This window comes from Lepisosteus oculatus, chromosome 12 (genome assembly GCF_040954835.1).
Source record: "Lepisosteus oculatus isolate fLepOcu1 chromosome 12, fLepOcu1.hap2, whole genome shotgun sequence".
Classification (NCBI taxonomy): Eukaryota; Metazoa; Chordata; class Actinopteri; order Semionotiformes; family Lepisosteidae; genus Lepisosteus; species Lepisosteus oculatus.
The window spans coordinates 2954205-2968886 of record NC_090707.1 but is presented as its reverse complement, the minus strand read 5'-3'; the positions used below and the strand labels follow the sequence as shown (position 1 = coordinate 2968886).

The window sequence follows — 14682 nt, the reverse complement described above, 5'->3', positions numbered from 1 at the left end:
TCCCAAATTCCCACACCTGCCAGAATCACAACGGGTCCCGATCCTACTGGGAGAGGGAGGAGGGAACTCAGTATGTGATCTCCTGAGGAACAGTGAGTCTGTCTCCCAGTAATGCCCCATATGTTCACAGTATATGTAAATATTTCATGATACATCTTTGTTGTAAATGTCTGTAATACGTCTGTAGATCTTATTTTATTTATTTTTTTGTTTCATGTTAATTTTATTAGTTTTATTTGCTTTGGCAATACCGATTGTACCAATCGGTCATGCTAATAAAGCACCTTGAATTGAAATTGAATTGTGTGTATGCAGCAGTCCCCATTAAACCCGACTGCAGTTGATCACTTCGTGCTGGAAAAAAAAAAGGCAAATCGTGGAAAAAAAGGAGTCATGCTGACTGACAAGTTCACTGCTCCGACTGTTCTTGCTTCGAGCACAATTTAAATAGCATCCCATTCCTAGCAGTCTGCTTAATTGACGCTACCAGTGGCTTACTTGTGATTTCCGTGTTTGTGGAATTTCATTTTCACCAATAAGTGCTTTGGAATGTAGGTTTCGATTCCTCACCTTGGGAGACAGAAATCTGCTTCGTGGTGCAGCTCGCACGGCGAGAGGCCGGTCTCTTGAAGCCGACACCCTGGCTAAGTCATGCAAAGGCGGAGTGGTGGCTCTGTGGCTCAGGATCTGCGCCTGTGGCTGGAAGGTTGCCGGTTCAAGTCTTGCAGCCGACAGAGGAATCCTACTCCGGTGGGCCCCTGAGCAAGGCCCTTAACCCCAGCTGCTCCAGGGGCACCACATACAGTAAATGGCCCTGCGCTCTGACCCCCAGCTTCTCTCCCTGCCTGTGTGTCTCATGGAGAGCAAGCTGGGGTATGTGAAAAGAAATTCCTAATACAAGAAATTGTATATGGCCAATAAAGTGATCTTATCTTACCCTCGGCACAAACAGACTAGATGGGCCAAACGGCGTCCTCACCATTGCAACCTTTCTTTCGGTCCAGAAGAATCCGGGTTTTTTCCCCACCACCATTTCAACCCTTCGGGATTTAACTGAAAAATGCTAATAAACGGCTTACCGCATTGACATACAGTTTACGTAAACCAAGCGCAGTCCCCGTGCACCGCGGGCCAGCCAAAGGAATGGGAACGAGCACCGCAAGCTCGCCAGCGGTTTCCAGTCCTGCCGACTGCGCGCAGTGTGACTGGCGCTTCAACAACACACACAGCTGAATCAGACTGGCTTCCTTAGAAGCGTTCCAGAACTGCAGATGATTGTTCTTGCTCAAAGCTTCTCTTTCAACACGCCGCACGGAAGAATCAATTGCACTTTAATGTTTATCCAAATGCGTCTTTAATCGTTTTAAAGAATTCAGTGAGGGCTTGGTATGGTTTTAATACAGTCAGGCTGGCAACAGAGTGGGAGCTGGTGCCAGAATTAAGTTAAATTAGGTATTTACTCCTGTGATTACGGGACAGTAAATCACACAACGTATCTTCAGTAGCACCTTTTAACACCTGACACGCGAGAGCAATTACAGAAGAGCTCCATTATCACAAGTCTCCCAAACAAAAGCAGTCACTGTCACACCAGACTGACCATACAACACACTGGTCACTACAGTCATACATGTGTGCTTGGCACAGGACAACATGCCTGTCTCAATGCATCTTTACAATCAAGCACAATGTTTCCCAAGCAAGAACCATCAATGAGCTCTCCAATAAGCTCTAGTGAATCTTGACACAGGGTCTAAAATTTCTGGTTGTTACCTGGAAACATTGTGCATTAATTTGCACAACATTTCCAATGTTGCTCTATTTCAGATCTGCAGCCAGTTGGTAATATCGAGCCAGAGAGCACGGAGAAAATCCGTTCACTAACGCACTTCGTCATTTAGAAATGGTGCAGGCTGCAGTCCCATGTCAAAGGCTAGGTATGGCCTTCATCTTGTGATTTACCAGTCTTTTACAAGCTTGCTGGAGGTCAACATCAGGGTGAGAGGTGAGGTGGATGGGTCTTATCCACTTTTAAAATATAACATCACCCAGATGTTATTAAATTATTACACTCCTGCCCGGGGGAAGCCACTTTCACACCGTGACAGCAAATCACACAGCTGTCAGCTAAACCAGACCTTGAAATAACAGACTAAAGGTTACATATTTTAAAAAATACAAATATTGACCTATATGATCAGTTTTCAATAAAGCATTATGTATCCCACCACCAAAATAATTGCTTTATCGAGAGGGATTATATTCTTTTGGTTTAAATACAAAAGGAGAACTATCCCTTATATCTCCAGTTATAGATGGCATATATTTTAAAGAGCCCAGTTAATAACGCATGTGGTGCTACTTTATGATGTTCTCAAAGAATAAATTGCATTATTATTTTTTTTTAACGATTAGTGCCACAGTTACATTCAGTTCTCATTTTAAAATACAGTACAGTACCACTGCACGAACAATTTGAATTTCCTCTGAAATAAAGAAAGTGCTGGAAGTCTTCCCTCTCCTGCTCTGCAGACACCTGTAACGGGCTGGACCACCGCGAGATCCTGCCCAGTGTAGGAGCCGATAGCTTCCAAGTTTCCACATCACTCCACAGCAAGCTTCTGCTGAAACCAACATTCACAGCCCCAACCAACAACACTCTCACTGGGGTGAGAAAAAAAATAACTTTGCAACTGAGTTGCAACACAAAAAGGACAAGTCCCCCATGAAGAAATGCAATTCTGTCGTAGTTTATCCCTTTCTTCATAGGGTCCAAAGCATCTTCAAAACTTTCTTTCAGATGCTCATGTTTGCTTCTTTGACCACCTAGTACTTAACGAAAGAGCATGGGAGACAATCAAGCAGCTGACGAAGGTCTCTGGAGAGGCATGCGCAGCGGAAGTTGCTGTTGTCAATCTATCATATAAATACGTTGCAGCCAAAATTAAATTCCATTTTGTGCACCAAAGCCCATCTTCTCTTTTCAGTTTTCTAGGCGGAGGTTTAGTGTGGTGTGTCAGCGCAGGCTGGCACGCCGTCGCGCGACCAACACAGGTTGGCGAGGAACTCGTCCTGCCGGAAGTTCACTCCTGCTGGTCACGGTGACCCTTCAGACACTCTGGACTGACGACACCCCTCGCCGTCACGACAGCAGCAGTGCTGTGAAAAGCGCGAGGGGTAAGGAGGCGGAGCTCCAAGTCCGGACGCTGGGAGCTGACGAACCGCGAGACTTCATCATCGCAAACACGGCGTTGGTGCGGTTTGTCGGGACCTCCACGTTACAGGCCATTCCCTCACAACAAGACACGCATTCCTGGAATCACAGAGAGGACAGCCCCCAAGCACAATTCACACAGGTTAGTCTGCCAGTAGTGTGCCTGGCTGTGTACCAGCATCATGCTGTTAAACTCTAATGAGCTGCACTCAGCCACATTGTTTACAATCATCCAATTCCCAAACTCTTGAACTCCTTGATGAAGTTCTTATGAAGAGATCATTGCTCAGAAGTACCCATCTAACATGATAAAGGTGTAATTTCTGGTTAAAACAAAATGCCTTCCTTTCAGTCCACAAACGTATAACTCTTATGACTTAACTCTGACATTTTTCACCCTTCACTGTCCCCTGGCACATTTTTAAAGCCTCCCCTTCCCCCGTAAAAAACAAACAGAGACTGACCATCTGGGGGAGACAATGCAAAGGAGATGGTGTTCAGTGGCCATAGAAACTGGACACAGACCTGGCTATCCAGGCAGGGCAGGCTCAGTGACCACTGCCTGGCCATAGAAACTGGACAATTTCGGACCTAGCTGTCCAGGCAGGACAGGCTGACTATACTGCCACAGCCAGCAAGGAGCAGCAGAGACACTGCACTGCAAGAACTACCCCACGATTAGACATTCTTCCCTTAAGTAACAAATTCCCAAGCCTACTGGGACTGGGGGTTAGGACAAGCAGCAGCTCTGGCCGTGTTGGAGGAGCAGACAGTGAGCCCGTCTCACAGCAATGTTTCCTGTCGTGTCTCTAAATGTCCATTAGCACTGTAACTGTTGCATTAACTGTTCCGCCTTCAGCAGCGCCCCAGTTCATCGACCGGGCCCACAGGGGCTCGCTGAGGCGGGCAGCTCCCTGGCAGCCCAGCAGGACTCACCGTGTGCCCTGTGGACGTGTGGTGGCGGCAGCCCACGGCCTGGCACTCCTCCCTCGCCGCGCACTTCTTCGTCACCCACCGGCTCCTGCCCCGGCTGCCGAAGTGGTGCACCGTCAGGCAGTACTGCGTATCTGTGGATCCGAGCCAGAAGACAGCAAGAGCGGTCAAAACCGGGCCCGCGCCACCCCACATGCCAACAGACGCTGATCTGAAGCGTGTTCCTGGCCCTCAACTACTTGTCAAGGGGTCTCGAGGTTTAGTGGGGATGGAGAGCTGGACCATGACCGGGCCCCTCCTGCTGCAGTGGGAACTCTCTCCACAGTCTAGCGGTCAGTGTCCGACGACTGTGCGCTCGGCGGCTGGACACTCACGCTGGGGGCACCACTTGTCTTCAGCCCATCTGTTGCAGTCATAATTGTCCGCAGCGCGGTCGCAGGTGAAGCACTTGAAGCTGCTGGGAAAAGGGGTGGCTGCAAAACAAACAGGGACAGACGTTTCTGGGACGCCCAGTGCCCCCGCCAACTTCCCCGTTATTATCAACTGGATTCCCAAGTGCTGTTACAAAACACGCAATGACTATTACTCCTACAAAACACGTAACAATCATAATTATTTTCTGCGCGTTTATCCGGCCTGTCCTTGGAAGCCCAGCAGGACTTGGCGGGAGTCACGCCGGCGGAGAGGCTCACGGTCTGCAGGCGGCCCCAGGTTGTAGAAGTTGATGTTCTTGGCCGCTGCCCCGTCTTGTGTGGCGAGAAGCAGGAGAACCGGGAGCAAAGCAGCCTGGGGAAGGGCGAGGAAGAGCACCATCCTCCTCGGGGGGCCGGCCGCACTCCTGCAAGAGAGGGGGGCCTGGTTTACCGGTACGGCAGCAGCACGGAGGCGCCGGACGCACAGTCTCCGATTCCAGATCGCCCGCCTCTAGAACAAACTCTCAGGAGCCTCCGACTGCCTCCCGATGGGATAGCTTTTCACTTTGATTTACGCCACGTGCAAAGAAGTTATCACACCTAATCAGAGAGAAGGTGAGAGTATGGCGGGGATGACATGATATACAGTCTGAAGTACATGTTAAGTGAGGAAACAGAATGAATTTCTGTCATTTTTCCACAATCTTGGCCTTGGGGGGGTGGGGGGCGAAAGAAAACGAGAGCTGCCCGAGTGCAGTTTCTGTTAACGAGAGCCCCCAGGACACCATCTGTCTGTGCAGCACTGACCCCCATGCAGCTCCGCACGCAGCGCCGGCCTTATGCTGGAGGCCCCGACATCTAACATCTCACAGGTAACAGCAGGTCAAGGAGAGAGGGCAGCAGCGACGGAGCCAGGGAACAGGCCGAGAGCAAAATGAGCTGAAAAGGCTGGTGTGCGAGATAAAACGTTTGATAAATTGGAATTTAATTTTTGTCAGAATTACCGAGAACAGAATCAAAAGAAGTGGGGTTAGATTTCCTCCAGCATAGCAGCTTTTTTCCCCATGTCTACACACAGAATCTGGTGCAGGCTGTCTAGTCAAGAGTTGGAATGAATGATCACCGGCAGCCAAACATTCCTAGGTTTGGCTTTAACATTTAGAAACCTCAATGTCAAATAAATCTTTCAATGCAAGAGATCATACTAAAAATATGCCCTGGTATGTGAAACCATTCTACTGTACATACTAACGTCAGCTTGGTAGGAGACAACGTCCTGGGCAGTTCTGTGACTCACCATGTCAGTGTGTGGTGCCAGTATTTGGAGAGGCAGCGTTAGTCCTGACAGGGCACTGCGATGTCAATAGGGTCAGGGACAGCCTGCCAGCATGGCCTGTGAAACTGTAGCACAGTCGCGGAAAACGTCTCCGTATCGACCCTCCAGCCAACAGCCGGAAAATAAAACACTCCGACTACAGAAAAAAAAAATTGCTATCGCTTCTGCTCTTTCAAAAAAATGCCAAGTGATCCTTAATGGCCAAATATTCAGGGCATCGATTTTCAATTTCCCATATGAAGGACGGCGCATCTCCCAACACTGTTTCCCTGGTCACCCTACTGGGGCGCTGGTAACCGGTCTGGGCACTCAGATACCCTCAGACTTATACAGGTGCCCATCCCAGCTGTCAAGGGGTTAAAGGGGTGCAGTAAGTGCTCATGCAAACATACCTACACACCTGTGCAGAACTGTTACTTAATAGCCTGGTAGGAAATGGGACATTGTCTCAAAGCTTAATAATTAATTTCACTAGGGAACAATTCTAACAGGAAGAGCCCTTCCACAGAGTCTCTGAGGGTGCCCAGTTTAACCTCTCACAATTAATGGCCTAACGCAAGGGTCTCAACCTACGGCCCACGGGCGAAGTATTTTTATCCGTCCGGAGAACAGAAGAAGTCAAATAACCTTGACCTCAGGCTCACTTGTTTGTTGTTCTTGAGTTTTCTTGCATTGTTTGTTTATTTATTTTACATCGAAATGTCAGGAGCTAAGAGGAGAAAAGTTGACGAAGAGTGCCGTGTTTTTAATGAGAAGCGGACTGAAACCTATTTCGTGATTGAAAGCAATAACAAAGCGTTGTGCTTAATATGCAGAGAAACCGTCGCTGTTCTCAAGGGGTCGAGTATCCGAAGGCATTCCGATACGAAGATAAGTACTCAAGAGTGGCAACATGCGTTCAGATAAAGTAGAAACACTGAAGAAAAACTTATTTAATCAGCGTGAAATATTCACAAAGCGATCACAACAATCAGAATCCAACTTTCAAAATAGCCCTTGTTATAGCTAAGGCAGGGAAACCATTTACTGATGGGCAGCATATAAAAACCTGTATTATGAAGGCTGCTGATGAACTATGTCCAGAAGAAGTTGCTTTGTTCAAGCAAATACGTCTGTTGGCTAATTCAGTTGCTCGTCGCACGGAAGGGGAAAAACCGATTATTTTGCACTGTATCAGTCACTCATCAGCAGGCTTTGTGGGGTAAAAATGTACAATTATCTAAAGTAATGGATATAGATGTAAAGACAGTGAATTTTATACGATGGTCCTCCCTTAATCATCGTCAGTTTAAAATCTTCCTATCTGAAATTGAGAGTGAATACCACTGTGAGGTTCGCTGGATCAGCTAAACTGCAAAGAGATTTTTTGAATTACACACCGAAATCGACATTTTCATGGCTTAGACCAATTAATGCCCTCTCTGACAGTGTTTGGTTATGGAAGTTCGCCTTTCTTGTGGATTTGACTGCATATATAATTGAGCTGAATGTGAAACTTCAGGGCGAAAATGCCATCATTTCAGATTTGTTTTCACATGTAAAAGCCTTCAGACAAATCATTCTTTTTGAAAAAGAGGTGGCAGCTAACAATTTTGTTCATTTTGCAACTTGTGAAAAGTACAGAAATTAATGTGACGAACGTTTTCTGATTCCGTTCGCTTTAAACGTGATTTCACATTTGAAGCTGCAATTTCAGGACCCTTTTCAAGATTGTGACAAGTATCTCAAAGAACACAAGATTGTTCCAGCACCCTTTTGCAAGTGAAGTTGAAGATCTTCTGTATTATAACGTCATGTATTGTCACACAGCTTTATAAAGTGCCTTGGTGCAACCTTGTTGTGAAAGGTGCTATATAAAAATAAATTGAACTGAATCTTCAGCCTGAGTTGCAGCTCAAAGTAATTGACCTTGCTGGGGATGACTTGTATAGGGATCTGTTCAAGGAAAAGGATTTGTTAAACGTCTATAAATCACAGCCTGAAGAGAGTTTTAAGAACTCGAGGACTGTTTTCTGTCTTTGCCTCCACATATTTGTGTGAATTTTCAGAGATGAAATCTGTCAAATCTAAATATCGAACATCACTGTCTGATGCATCACTCGAGCAGATTGTGATTCTGCGGGATTGTCCCTCAGATGGGGGCGCAGCACTCAGATGGGGCCCCCTCCTAGTTGTATATAGATAGATAATACTTTATTAATCCCGTGGGGAAATTGATGAATGGATGATATGCAGGCAGTTGAGTATTAATGTTTTTTTCTTGAAGTGTGGCAGGTTCTTTCACATTGCTCGAATTCCACGGTGCAAAACACCACATTTGCACTGCAATATAAAAACCTGGGCCTGTGATTATGCAAAACTGCTGCTCGGCCTTCTGCAAACTCTACACCCAAGCCTGTGTAGACAGTGTAAATCTTATATCCCTTAACCTTTCTTTTTTCAGCACTCAAGACAAGCTCCACGAAATAAACGAAATGTTGGTCACAGCGTGACTTAATCAACCACAGCTGCCGGACAGCTAATAAACATGTCGGCCCCTTCTGCCGCGTAGGAAACAGACAGCGTTTAGGTGACTTGCAACCAGGTTTTTAACCTATGACTTCAACCCCCCAGGGCAAAAATTCCCCTTGCAAACCCTGGTGGAGCCAGCCTGGTCAACACCACCCCTTCTTGGACAGGAAGGTCTTGAGTCAATTTCTTTTCCCCTTAAGGCAGCTGGCTGCTATCTCTCAGAGTGATGCATGTTTGTCCGTTGGCCGTCAGCACCATACAGCAAGACGGAAGACTTGACAACGAGGAGTGATCAACCATGATAAGAGATTTCAACAAAACCCCCTCTTTTCCCAATAAGACTTTTCAACAGAACCCCTTCTCAAAAAAAAAAAAGATAATTCAAAAACCTTTCAGGGTCACTAAAGGGTATAATAAATTCACAACCGTGGATAACATTCAGATGACAAAAAAATCAAGAGGCAAACCGGTAGCCTGCACACACCATGTGTGTTTGTGCAAGCTTAAAATATAATGAAACCAGTTCAAAATATCACGTCAGTGTCTGAACACGTGGCTAAACATCAGCCTATTATACTGATCTATTATACCATTAAGTCAAAGCCAACAAATTCAGTCTTGATTCATCCAAAAGGCATTCTTGGTTTACCTCGTTACATAAAAGATTTTTTGCACACAGGAAAAGGGGTCATATATCAATTTTTTTAGTTCTCAATTAAAACATTCCTTTACAAAACATTAAAAAAAATGTAAGAACACAGCAACCACATCATAGGTGTATGCAGCAGAGAGAAAAATTACAAGTTACGGTCTAAATTGCTTTTCTTGGACCTAGTTCAGAAAAATCAAGCTTAAACTCTCTAGTGAATTTTACAGAGCGAAACCTGCAAGCCATGCAAAACCCAGTACATTCTGGTCAGCTGTCAAGCCCATCACTCACTGTGTGCTGCTTAAGATTACAGCAATAAAAATGTACTAACTGCCACCTGGAGAACACGTTCTTGTAGCAGACTCGGGCAGCGAATATGCAGCCCAGCTGAAAACCACTGCAGGTTTCAGGTGCGACTGAGGAGCCCACCAGCACCGAGCCTGCAGCGCGTCACGCAAGAGATTCTGGAGTTGTGCAGGGAGGCCAAATCAGGAGAAATAAAATTAATATGCTGAAGGTGACAAATACCCACAATAAGCTGTGGCCAAATCTAGGTGAGAAAAGTAAGAAAAGCTGCACACATGCGGACAGGTCCCAGATACGCGTCTAGAGCGAAGACTGCTGAAGCGCCTTTGTCAATACCGCACAAACCATTTGTGCAACAGTAAACACTTCCTTCTATGGAAGCCGCCAGTAAAAGCATAATGCTTCATTTCCTCCCCAACTCCTCCTCTTACACTTCTCAAGCTCTAACAATAGCTGTGCCTTAGATGCCATTCTCCTTCCTAGCCTCAGTTTCACAGGCAGCAGGTTCATGTGTTCATTTCCACTGCGGCAGTGCTGCTGTAGTGTGTGTTCAGAAGTACACTCCTACAGACACGCACACTTCACTTCCAAGCAACCACTAAAAACAAAGATTCATTCAAACCTTTATCTTTCAGGGCAGATGAACCTGCACATCTTGTTCCACTCTCCATTAAAGTTGCCAACGCAAATGTCAAGGATAAACACAATTCTGACTCCTACAGCCTACTTGAGTGCAATATGATTTGTGATGCGTTATAAATGTTACATGTTGTTATGTGTTAAACTGTACATGTGCAGTAGAGTGATGTGCAATGTTTTTCTTCTCTTTTTTTTGTTTGCATTCTATTTATATGTACAGGAGTGCTGGGTGTCCATAAAACAATTCCCGCAGGGGACAATAAAAAACCCATCTTACATGATACTCTCCATCACAGTACAAATGTTGCTGAATGTTATTCAATATTAATAAATTTAAGAATACTTTCCAATTAATGCGTTCTAAATATTCCCTGCAGAAAACTACCATGATATTCACGGTAACATTTTAGCTCTAAGCCACAGGTCAATGTTTCTGACTCACTGTTTTTACAAAAAATGTTAAAAGACTAGATCTGTAGGGGTAGCACACAATCCGTTTTACAAGGGCTGATTTTTTTGTCACTGTCTGGGAAAAACCCTTTCAAACCTTTCCCCCCTCACATCAGCACTGTCAAAAGTTAACTAATCAAAACAATGGTAACTTTACTGAGCCTGCCATTAAGGCACTGAGCAAATTTGTCCTAAAGCCCTTACAGTGTGATAAGGAGTCAGAGCAATTACACAGAATGAGTGTTTTGAAATGCAGCTGGAATTTGACCAAGGCACTCCTCTTAGTCTTTTACACAGAAGGGTTTCTGTCTGTGTCTGATCTTCATGACACCACCTAACTTAGCGATTATATTATTTCCGGCAACTAACAGACTATAGTGAAAGCATGCTTTCTTCTTTCCTGCTCAGTTATCCTGGAGGCATCGTTTCATTTTAATATTCTCTACGAGTGTGAATCGCAATGAGCTTGAGAGACAATTTTTTATGTAACAGACCTCATTACTCTGTATTTTTCAGTAATCAAAACTTATTGCAACAGAAAATGCAAAATGCTCCTGGATACAAACACAGAGAATACAATTGCTCAAAAGAAAATCCTTAAGTCTTCGTATCTTTGATAAAAACATAGACTCATAAGCTCTGAGCTATGAATTTTAAAACTGCTTTCGGACGTTAGATGGGAGATACATGCAGTTCTTCTAAATGACATTTAGGGCTTAAGTGGCCTTAAACCCAAAATTATAGCCCCTTCTTACCTTACTCACCTGGGGCTACGACAAGTGTGTCGTGTGAGAAACTGGAGTTCTGGGAACGCACAGCGCAGAAGAGTTCAACACTCTGGCTCTTATCAATACACGGTCAGTCACCCTCACTTCATATCACTCAGTACACCTGTTGCACAGCAGGTGAAAACACAGGCGGCTCACTGCTCCACAGTGTGGGAAGCTCTCAGGGAGCTGCTGGTCTTCACTGCTTCACACTTGTGTCAACCTGACCACTCGCAGCACCATCTGATAACTACATTCTTCACTGTTTTTATTGGAAATACATAAATAGCTACATGGTCAGAGGATTTCAGATTTAGACTCCACACATTATACGCTCGAACATTAACGATTCACATCATACAAACAAGGCCATATCAGGTTTCCAGTGTAAAAGCTTTTTCGATTTTTTGTACCTTATGTACACAGTAATTACTAGCCCACACCCCCGCTGTAAATATGGTGGAGGGAAACAAAGTGTTCTCTGATAAGACTGTGTTTGCACAGTGAAGCCTAAAATTTAAAAAGGAAATTCAGTGCAGCACTGCACAATGATATCAAGTATCTGGTAAAAAAAACAATCCTGAACATTTTGGCTGCTTCTGCCGCTTCGGCTTCTAAATGCTGATCAGGAATTCCTGTCTGCTTTCCTGAAGGTCGGCGGTGGCAGAGTGTCCACTGATAAGAGAGGCCGGATACAGAGAGTAACGGGGGCACCAGGCGAGAACACTTGAACACGGTGGGGAGACTGCTCCCCCGTTCCACTGCTTTGCAGACAAAACTCTCTGTGAAATTACACACCCCTATGTACTTCTGTCTTATTCGAAACACGTGATGAGGAACAATGCCCACAAACAGCACATGTTCACTGGCCTTTTCAATGCGCAGAGCTGGTAAGACTTTAAGCCCACCTCACAAGCACAGCGTCTGCCTGTATATTCCCTTTCTAACCACTGCAAATGTTGAGACAGGAGTAATTTGAGGGCCCGATAATATGACGCCTGATCACTTTTTTAAAATATCCTCAAAGTTATGTCCATCTTCCTTGCTTTCCAGAGAAATTGATCCAATCACCTAACAAGTGAAAAACATCCAGCAACCACCCTGCAAAGTGCAGACCCTTCACTCTTCCTGCTCACACTGGACCCTGGACCACAGGGCAGCAGTGACTGCTGGATCAGGCCCATTCTTCTCACGACAGACCTGTTTGATTCACAGTACAGGCCTTGGGAAAAGACCCTGAGCTACTCAGATACTAGGGTACTAGGGTGGTGCCAAAAAGTGGAGACCCCTTCTCCACTGGAAGCTGGCTGGGGTTTTCGAAGGGCTATTGAAGATCTCTTTTTACACCTCTTTCATCCAAGTATCCTACTCCACTGTGGCCAGGTGACACTAACCCACAGGAGAGCCTCCTCCGTACCTCCCTGACCTCTGCCATCAGCTCCAGCATTGCACTTTGTTTCAGGAACCCGTGAACTAGGCCAAAAACAACCATTTATTCGGGCAACTTTCCATGCTGAGCTGCATCTCAGTCTGTCCGATAATTAACTGTGACCCAAGATGCTGTAAAACCGAAGTGATGGAGGTCTGCAGGCCGTGTGCATAGAGAATGAAGCAGATTGTAATGTCCATCTCATTTGCTGTCATTCTTCGTTATCGAACAAAACACTTTTCCCTAGATTTTCCCCATTTATTATAGTAAGTCCTAGTGCGTAAAAGAGAAACCATACAGTCGTCTCCGACTCCCAACGCAAGGTAGATAAAGAGCAGAGCACACAGGTCTCAGCCCTCAGACGACAGCTGCCGAGTGCAATGGGAGCACTCCCTGTGTGCCCCATTGCTCAGGAGAACATTTTCATTGCCGTTTGTACCTTCACCTGCAAATGTGCAGCTGAACTAAATAACTTCTCCTCTCCAACCAGGCCGAAGGAGAAAATTCACCATTCAAGAGATCACCATTTTACCCCACAAGGCTGCTGCGTGTCTGCTGTCAGGCCGGGGCCCTGTGACGGTCTCAGAAACACAAAGGAGTCGTGAAATGCGATGAGGCCGGGCCTCGGGGAGCTCTCGTCATCTGAGCCACTCTCAACCACAAAAACCGACAGCAGGAAAACTGGAAAGGCTGTCCTGTGCCACATCACAGCTCTTCAGAGCCACAGCTGACAAACTCTGCAATAAACAGACGGATTAAGAGGAAATAGAAGTCACCAAAAACCCGCCTAGAGAGACGAATGACACCACTTCCATTAGACTTTAATGCACATTCAGTAAAAAGTCTTTGAGGAAGTCTTCTTCTTGTTACAGGTCTACAAAATGTCTGATCAATCCAAGTCTTATCCGCACAAATGTGCCTTCAGTCTTCTCAACACAATGGAATGCAGATTTCTTCAGAAAGTGTTTTGCATAGTAAAATGTGAAATAATTGCAGTAAAGGTACCAATTATCACAACAACCACACACTGACAGATGCATCACAGATCTTATTCTTCTAGGGCGGTAGGTTTTAGGTTTAAGGCATTAGTTAAAATGACTGCTCGTTAGCAGTCACTGTTGCAATTCACACGTATCAGCAGTGCAGCAAATGTGCCCAGAGGGAATTTTCTTCTAAACGCAATACGAAATACTTTAAAACAAAAAGGTCCCCACTGGATTTCAGGAAAAAAAAAACAAAGCACCATGCAGGCTGCATAACAAGTGAAACATCTTTTGAAGTAACTATATCAGGTTGCTGAGACACCCATCACCCACTACGAGTATGTCCATCTCAGTGAAGTGAGTAACCTGCTGCAGTGGAAGTCCAGTTTCTCCACTAATGGTTTTCAACAACAGGGATTTGGCGTGGAGTCCAGTTACATGGATGGATTTGTGAAAGCCTGTCCACTCCAGCACTTACATTAATGAATCCTGTGCTTATCACTTCATCTCATATGATCTGCAGACTGTTTCAAACAATAACGTCTCCTCTGAAGGACTACAACGTTCCCAGATGTAGTAGATAAGTTTTTGCCTTCAGTATTTGTAATTTTTTTTCCCACAAAATGAAGAAGAGAAGAAAAAACTAATGAAAAACGTTCTGTGCTTGTCCCAGCACACAGTGGCATGTTTTATTCAGAGATTCCCAGCCCCGCTCCTGAAGGAAAACCCTCTTCTGAGTTTTGCTCCAGCTGGGTCCTTAATCACGGGCTCATATTTCAGTTTTCTATTTAGGGTATATTTGTGAATTTGCTCTTAAAAAGCCAAATGGGATTGGTAATCGGTATCGGCCTTAGACCCATTTTTTTTCTTCCAGAACAGGTTTCAGGTGTGCTGCTTGAAACGTAACTAAGCGGAACCGCAGAAGGACAAAGCACTCATTATGCACGTCTCGGATTCAGTGCCACCCCGCGGTGGGCGTGTCCAACGCAGCGTCACCCCCCCGCGGTGGGCGTGTCCAACGCAGCGTCACCCCCCTCCGCGCGGTGGGCGTG

General features: G+C 45.4%; 1 protein-coding gene across 3 annotated transcripts in view; it reads right to left on the bottom strand.

Moving 5' to 3' along the window:
- Positions 1 to 1330: 1330 nt before the first annotated feature.
- lypd6b (LY6/PLAUR domain containing 6B) overlaps positions 1331 to 14682 on the bottom strand; it is a 31903-nt gene continuing 18551 nt past the window's right edge. For 2 of the 3 annotated variants that reach the window (XM_015358515.2, XM_015358517.2), the window contains exons 2-5: positions 4840 to 4985; positions 4522 to 4620; positions 4151 to 4281; positions 1331 to 3313 (exon numbers count right to left, since the gene is read on the bottom strand). In XM_015358515.2, coding sequence (XP_015214001.2) covers positions 3143 to 3313; positions 4151 to 4281; positions 4522 to 4620; positions 4840 to 4960 — 522 coding nt within the window. In that variant the 5' untranslated portion in view covers positions 4961 to 4985 and the 3' untranslated portion in view covers positions 1331 to 3142. Of the gene's footprint in view, positions 3314 to 4150; positions 4282 to 4521; positions 4621 to 4839; positions 4986 to 11215; positions 11428 to 14682 lie in introns of those variants that run through there. The other variant, XM_015358516.2, reaches the window with a different exon arrangement.